The sequence below is a fragment of the Hipposideros armiger genome, unplaced genomic scaffold (assembly GCF_001890085.2).
Source record: "Hipposideros armiger isolate ML-2016 unplaced genomic scaffold, ASM189008v1 scaffold_978, whole genome shotgun sequence".
NCBI classification, from domain to species: domain Eukaryota; kingdom Metazoa; phylum Chordata; class Mammalia; order Chiroptera; family Hipposideridae; genus Hipposideros; species Hipposideros armiger.
Genome location: NW_017732328.1, coordinates 174054 through 182185, shown reverse-complemented (window position 1 = coordinate 182185; position 8132 = coordinate 174054). Strand labels below are relative to the sequence as shown.

Sequence of the window (8132 nt, the reverse complement as noted above, 5' to 3'; positions counted from 1 at the left end):
ACACACACACACACACACACACACACTTCTTTTTCTGCCTCTCTTGGCAGAAAGGCACTCTGCTCTCTCCACGTGATTGTATATGGCCACTTAATACCTCTGAGTTTACTTATAGTCTAGTTCCAGCTACATGGAAAGACTGGTTAGTTGCCTCTTGGCTATAATTCCAAGAGGAAAATTCTAACTGATTTAGTGTTATTTCAGTGGCCATCTCTGAGCCAGTTAACTGTGGCCAGTGATATCAAAGTCACATGAAAGAAGCAGGACTTCTGGGGACCACTTCTCCAGGTAAGGGCCAAGGGTAAGGCTCCAAGAGGACCAGGGGTTATTGAGAGTTGGGTGTATTAGCCAAGTGGCATCTACAACATATTACACTCTTCCAGATTCAGAGAATACTATTTCTAAATTTGCAATCAGTTATTTTTTTTATATTCTAAGATCATATTTTTCTCCCTTACACTTTACTAATATCTCTTATTTTGGAAATGAAATACACAGCTATTTTCACAATCAGATAACTATAATTTCTTTAATATATCTCTAAGAAAACAACAAAAGCTAGCATACAAAATGTCTTGTCCTTTTGAGAAATTACCTATTATTAGAATTTACCTATTGAATTTTACATTCTGAATTTGTGTGCATTATACAAGCTGTGCATTTTAAACAAGTTTCCTAATTTTGGATAAAACTTTGAAATCGCAATACCAAAATATCTATTCCATTTAATCCCTTCATTGAAAGACTTCGTCTATCACCTGGTAATCTGTATATGCAACAAATGTGTAGATGATGATTAAGAAATTCTTAATAAATCTAACCACATTTTTTCTTGGTTTGCCTGGATATTTTGTGTGTCATGCAGAAACAGCCAAAGATAACCCATTACAATATAAGCAAACTAAAGGAAAGTTAACCTTTAGTCACCAAAATTAGGCTAAGCCTGTCTCCTCATGTGCATCCTCCTGCAGTGAGGAAAGGCAGGCTTTGCCCTCTTTTGCTCCATGGTCCTCACTGGATCTCTCTGGCCTCTTATGTAAGCCATCTTTCCTCCACCTGGTCTATGTCTCTTTCTTTTTACCCTGAACAATGTTTGCAGAATAATCCCCCTAAGATACCTTTTTTATTTATACCATTCTGCAATGGAGCTGCCTAAAATAGGTTCCTTCCAATCTTTAAAAATGTTTTTCTCAGGATGGCTGAGTGGCTCAGTTGGTTAAGAGTGAGCTCTGAGCAACAGCAGCCCGAGTCCCCGCCCAAGCTGAGCTGCTGCTGAGCTGCCAACAGGTGGCAGGGTGGCTCAGCTAAAAAAAAAAGTTTTTCACTCCCATCCTTGTTTATTGTATACAGCTTTATTTTCTGATCTTCCCTGACTCACTGTCATCTTTAGTCCCTGCAATCCTCTCAGTGGTGTTGCACATGCCTTGCGCAAGGGTCACTTCTCCTCTTTGTATTTTTGTTTATTATCCTCTCCCACCACGGGATGCTCTAAAAAAAGTAATCATTTTCAATGTTTCATGGTCTATTTTGATTAGTTATTTCTATTCAAAATGCTGTTTATAATTCTTCAACACTAATTCAATGAACCACAAATAGCTGTGTAATACTGAGCACAGGTGCTTTAAGAGGTGGCGAATTTCAAACCAATAAAACAATTAAAAATTATATATTTTTGGAAACATGATCAGACCAATATTTTACTTTTTAATGTGGTCAAAGAAATATATATATATATATATATATATATATATATATATATATATATATATATATATATATATATAACTTAAACCCACTAAATTATTTTTCAATTCTAAGTAGCAGTTTTGTGGTTTTGTGTTTTTTTTCTTTTTCTTTTTTTCCTGGAAGAAAATATTCCTAACATAGTTATTTTACTGGCATCGCTTTGTCTTCTTTTTTTGCCTTTCCAAGAATAGATTTGAGGCAGCAAATGTCACTCTATGTAAAATGTGAAGGGTAATAACTTTTTCAAGAGGCTGCATAAAATTTAAAAAAATGAATAATAACTACATCATAGCATGCATATGAATATATTCATATAGGCTACACCAGACACTGCAGCTTTTCAGATGGAGACACCAAATGTGAGACCAATATTTTATACAAGCTTTTTTTAATATTGCATTGGAAAAGAATTTTGTGTTCAAGAAATAATAATTTCATTTTAATAATAAAAATAGTCAATACAGAACACTGGCATGTCATCAACTCATTCCAAATATATGCCAATGAGAAGTTTCTGAGTCAAGAGGCAAGGTTCTGTGGTCTATAGATACAAAATGGTGACAAAGCACTACGTAGAGTAGTGTCTAAACTTCTTAACAACGTCTTGCTTTGTGATCAGTAAACTAATGTGAAAGGGTATAGCAATTACACAGCAGAGTAAATTCCAATTAATACAGCTCTCAGCAATTCATTTAAGCACTTTGAGGAACAATTTCCTATCTGTTAAAAGGAGATAACAATATCTACTTTATAAGGGAATGTGAAGGTGAAACAAGAAAATATGTATAAAGCACCTAGCAAAGCCTATAGTAAATGTATAATAAATGCTAGCTTGTTTCTACCTTAAAATACCTTTCTTTTTCCTTTGAGAAGCAATTTCAAATCATATCACTTTAATGCTGCATAGAAATCTATCTCACAATACACTTCCTTCAAAAATAAACCAACCATGGGTGGCCAGTTAGCTCAGTTGGTTAGAGCACAGTGCTCTTAACACCAAGATTGCCAGTTCGATCCCCACATGGGCCACTGAGATGCGCCCCCCCCCACAACTGTATTGAAACTACTTGACTTGGAGTTGATGGGTCCTGGAAAAACACACTGTTCCCCAACAATCAATCAATCAATAAATAAATAAAATAAGCAAACTGACACTAATCACATTGTTCTAATTCTACTTATATTGTTACTAAGATCACCCCATTCCTTATCACCCCCACCATGATCACCAGGATTGAGTTTTGATACTATTAAAAATGGTCCACTGAGGTCAGTGCTATTAGATCTGTCTCCTGATGGGCACACTTATCAGGATCCATCTTATTAAGATTCTAGAGCAAAAAAACCATAGATTCTTAAACACTGGAACTATGACCTGCAGACAAGTAGCATTAGCATCACTGTCACCATGGACTTGTTATTAAGGTGGACTCTTAAGCCTCACCTCAGATTTACTGTGTAAGAATGTGCACTTGAACAAGATTCTCATACATTCAAGTGTAAATTAGAAGATAAATAAATATTGGGTTGTCAAAAGTCATGACATATTTTTTCTATTTTTCCTTGCAAAAAATGCATCATGACTTTTTCGACAACCCAATATAATGCATTTAGAAGGAACTAATTTTTGCGAAGTTTTTGAATAGAGTTTGACACTATGGGGGAAAAAAAGAACTGAGAAAATAAAAGGAAAACACAGTCTTACCTTTGTTTCTGACCTATTTCTAGAAGCTTCTGAACATCAGTTTTGGCAGATTTCTCATCCTTTGTCAAAGACTAATAAGAAAAAAGTGAAAAGGCAGTCTTATTCAAGTGATAAATTGAGGCTCACTTTGCTTTTGTCTCCATGGCATAAGGTGTGACTACACTTACGTCTTGGAACAAGAACATGCAAATGAGGCCATGATGGTCTCCGTGGTTCTAAGGATATGCACAGGAAGTTACGGCACCAAGTAGGGCATGTGCCACACAGTAGGTGAGAAGGAATGAGCTGAGTCTGGATTGTCAGAGGCGCCCCCCCCCCATCTTACAATGACTATAATATTATCTTAATTTTGTGGAAAGGTTAAGAGGATTTAATAAGATAAAACATGAAAACCACCTGGCACAAAATAAACAAAAGGCATCTTAAAAATTGCAAGTGCATTTAGCGGTAGGATTGTTACCCTTCCAAAAACTGTAACTCCATGAAATTATACAGTTTTCTCAAGCAATTTTCTAGGCTGTAATTAGATGCCTTAACTTAGGCTACTGGTACAGAGAAACTCAGTGTCCTGGGAATACTGTAAACACTGACCACTCATAGGCATTTCACCATATGCTTGAAATAGTCTCAAAGCACCAGGTGTTCCATGCCCCTGAGAAGGTGCTTTGCATATTCTTTGCTGTCTCATATAACTGGTGATTTTCTACTTAATGATAAGGTGCAGCTCTGGTATCAGATTTCCATGGAAATCAATTTAGGCTCCTTTTCATCTTAGTTGGTGCTTCTCTAATGCTCTGCAAATACTTCCATCACAGCACTTTTATCCCTGCGCTGTTATCCTGCTACCTATCTCTGAATCCTATTGGAATGTGGGTAATTTTTTTTTGCTCTTATTTTAATGTTCTCAAGATGTAATATAACTTCTGGAATAAGAGCTTGGGCATTAGGTTCAAATAGCAGCTCTGCTGCCTAACTGGGCTTTTGATAGTTTCCTAACTTTTCTCTAACTCTGTTTTCTAACCTACAAGATGAAACTAATAATACCCACAGAACAGTCACCATGTGAAAATTAAACAAGAATTGTAGAAAGAGCACCTAACACCAGATGTTGACCATGTTCTATAAGCTGTAGCTATTACTGATACCATCATCATCATCATCCTCATGGGAACAGAAAGCTAAGGACAGTGGTGACCCCATATGGTTCAGAAACATGGTTCAGTGTAATAACTAATAGAAAGGCTCTGGAGCCAGAGTACTTGTTTTTAATATCTGGCTTCCCTTGACATTCAAAAATAACTTATCTTCTCAATGCATGATCCCTCATGTGTAACAAGAAAAATCACATTAATAGTACCTACCTCATAAATCTATTATGAAAATTAAATTCTAACAGCCAAAGCTCTTAGTGCACAGTATGGACTCAATAAATACAATGTTTAAACCAAATATTAAAATATATTATCAGACATTTCAGAAAAATTTTCTAATCATAGAAAGATCTTATCTTGGTTTTTTAGATTTCACTGAGTGTTAATAAATTTTTACAGATGACACTCTCCTTTCTAAAGCATTTTAGAACCCATTTTAGTAATGAGATTTATTAAAGAACTTCAGAACTGTCCTTTGTGAAATTTAAAATTCTTTTCTAGAGATCATTCCTATGTTCATTTAACTCTTGGTCATATTACTTTCATCATTTCATAATATAAAAAACACAGAGGTCAAACTGATCTTAGAAGCTCTGAGAAACTGATAGCTTTGCCAAGCACATGATTTGATCATTCCTGAATTTGCAAACCACAGGCTCCCAGATGGCATTTCAAATGAGGTTTTCTTTCAAAGCTCATATAATAATAAATAATCACTTCAATGGTCCAGCCTAGAAAAATATTCAAAACTTAAAAAAAAAAAAAGAGTGCAGAGTCTTTACATCTTAATCCATGGAGACAAACCAGGTGATTCCTCATCTTTTGCTGCTGGGAAATTGGTTTTCATCTCACCTGGAGGTTGACTTTAATTCCATCAAGTTCTCTTGATGTCTTTGTCAGCTGACGGAGGATGGTGCTTCGCTCCTTAAAGACTTCTTTCAGCTGCTTTTCTAGCTCTTCATAGTCCTGTCTAACACAGAAAGAAACGGCATGAGAGCCACACGCTTCCACTTGGGTTCAGCCGCTGTCGTCATAATCAGAATGAAGCCCTTGCATTTCAAGCTATACCTAGATTAACTGAAACCTTAACTATGAGGACGTTTGGTTCCTATTCTTTCATGGAAAAGGGAAAAATTGAAAAAGCAAACCATTTTACAATAAAGGTTTCATTTTGCATTGAGGACTATCCAGGCTACAGAGAGTTTCCAGAACAATACTGTCCATCTTGTGCACATATAACACAGTTTATCAGGTACGTCGTGGAAAACAGATAGTTTCCTGACATCCCCACAACTCTCTCCAGGATCCTTGAAGTTTTACAGCAAGAGATATGATTTGAACCAATGTATCTCAAAGACATATAGGTTCTGACATGAGAGCAGGGGGAAACTTGAGTATAGAGCCAGAACACAATGTAGAGGCCTTGCTTCATGGCTGGTTTATAGGGAAGGAAACCCACTGAAAAGTCACCCTTTCCAAACATGTCTAAGAATCTCTATCGCTATTAAAGAGATTTTGGAAGAAATCAAATATCTATGAAAATCAGCCAATAAATATAGCAATCACAGTGAAATTCGAACAGGCTGTTAACAATTACCATGAAAGACTTATCTCAGCATCATACATACATATATATCTATATCTATATATATATATAGATATATATCTATATCTATATATATATCATATATATATATATCCACATATATATACACACACACATTTTTTTTTCATTTTCTCATATGATCTTTGCAAGCAGACAGGTATGGTAATTCTCGTTTTGAAAATATAAAAGAATTGCGCTCAGAGGAAGTTACTACCCTAAGATCCTATTCAAGGAATGAATGATCGAGTAGTGTGTGTGCACATGTGTGTTTATGAATGTTGTGGTATGATGTTGTGTGTGTGTGTTGATCTATGTTTTGTGCATGTGTGTAAGGGAAGGATGTAGACTAGGAAACAGATCATTGCCAGTGCAGTTTAGAACTGTAACTGGCAGGGAAGGGTTAAAATGATTACTTGGAGCAAGCATATAGGAGAGTCGCTAATTCAGAGAAAACTTTTTGGAGAAAGTAATATCAAATATATAAGACGCTCTTTGAAAGATTAAGCAGGTGTGTAAACTCTGGGGCTCAGCTCCCAGCAGGGGAACACAGGATGGAGTGAGGCCTAAAAGGAACAACACCGCCATGGATAGTGGATTCATACCACTATATTCTCGATGACGGCTGGTCAAGACACAAGAAGCAAACACCCGCCAACACCCCAACAAGGCATCTTCCTGCACCACAGCCTCGCTGGCAGCCCGGTGAGACACAGGAAGTAAGATCCGCAACGTCCGCGCTTGCTAATGTAGCCACGGCAGTTATATAGCATATGGAATAGGGGCTGATGGCTACATGGTTACAGCTGATGGTCAACTAGTTACATGAGTGCTTACAGGTGCAGGCTACACAACGGAGCCAGCACCTTTCCACGTGAGGCTGAGAGCCTGGAAACTGCTCTCTGGGACTCTGTCCTAACAAGATGTTAGCTATATTAAAGGGGGAAGCATATGCAAATACTAATGAAAGGAGCTTATTGAATTAAAAATAAAGTGCATAAATGTCAGACGGTTTAGAGCCCTAATAGGGTGGTGGGAGGTTTGCTTTTGAGATGATGTGGAAAGCATAAGCAAAATTCTGCAAGGCTCTTAAGTGATGGTTGGGAGTCTGTGCATTCTTTTGAAAAAATAAGGGGAAGTGATTGAAGGGTTTTAAATGGGGAGTGACACTGTTTGATTTATGTTGTGGAACTATTTTCCCGGCTAAAAACTGAGGAGTGAATAGGAGGAGGGAAACGGAGGCTGTTAGGGAAGTTTCCCTGGTGATCCTCCAGGGAAAACACTGAGGCTGCCTAGATTAGATTAGAAGCAGTGGAGACAGGGCAGCTTGGATTGATGTCCACAAACATGCAAAATTGAATCATTAATATATAATTTTTAAAATATTTTGTCTGTGTGTGTGTCATGGGGAAAGTATGGGAGGCCGTTAGTTATTAATGATGCCATGTTTCTGGCTTAGGCAACTGTTAGACATAGCCCTTCACTCAGAAAAACCATAGGATGAATCATTTTTAAATAAAAGTTGTGTTGACAAGTTTAAATTAGAAACTTGTGGGAAAATGGCTCAAACTCTCTCATCTTTAGTTTCTTTATCTGTAAAATGCAATACTAGCATTGACCTCGCCCAGATTGTTATGTGTTAAATGGAGCAAACTATGTAACACTTTGGATCCATAGTAGATAATCCATTTTAAAATATGTAAAATTTATATTCCTGATAAACGTGGTGAATGTTCAGTTGTTTTGCCAAATTACAAAGGAGCTGGGACTACAAATGGCCTCAGTGATAATTAATAAATGTGTGTCATCTACAATAGGTTTCTATTACAATTCTTTGCTTTTTCTCATTTTTAAAATGTAGGTCTCTAGCCCTCTTTACATTATACTTGCTTGAAGAAAATTGGAATGCCCAACTGCTAAGAATCTT

The 8132-nt window shown here is 36.7% G+C and overlaps 1 protein-coding gene across 2 annotated transcripts in view; it reads right to left on the bottom strand.

Annotated features, from left to right (window-relative positions):
* Positions 1–8132, bottom strand: part of LUZP2 (leucine zipper protein 2) — a 294610-nt gene that overhangs the window by 212460 nt on the left and 74018 nt on the right. Inside the window, exons 2-3 of one of the 2 annotated variants that reach the window (XM_019631038.1) lie at positions 5455–5572; positions 3452–3522 (exon numbers count right to left, since the gene is read on the bottom strand). Coding sequence is in view for 1 of the 2 variants with exons in the window: in XM_019631037.1 (XP_019486582.1) it covers positions 3452–3522; positions 5455–5568 (185 nt within the window). In the remaining variant the exon portion in view is untranslated. The remainder of the gene's footprint in view (positions 1–3451; positions 3523–5454; positions 5573–8132) is intronic. The other variant, XM_019631037.1, reaches the window with a different exon arrangement.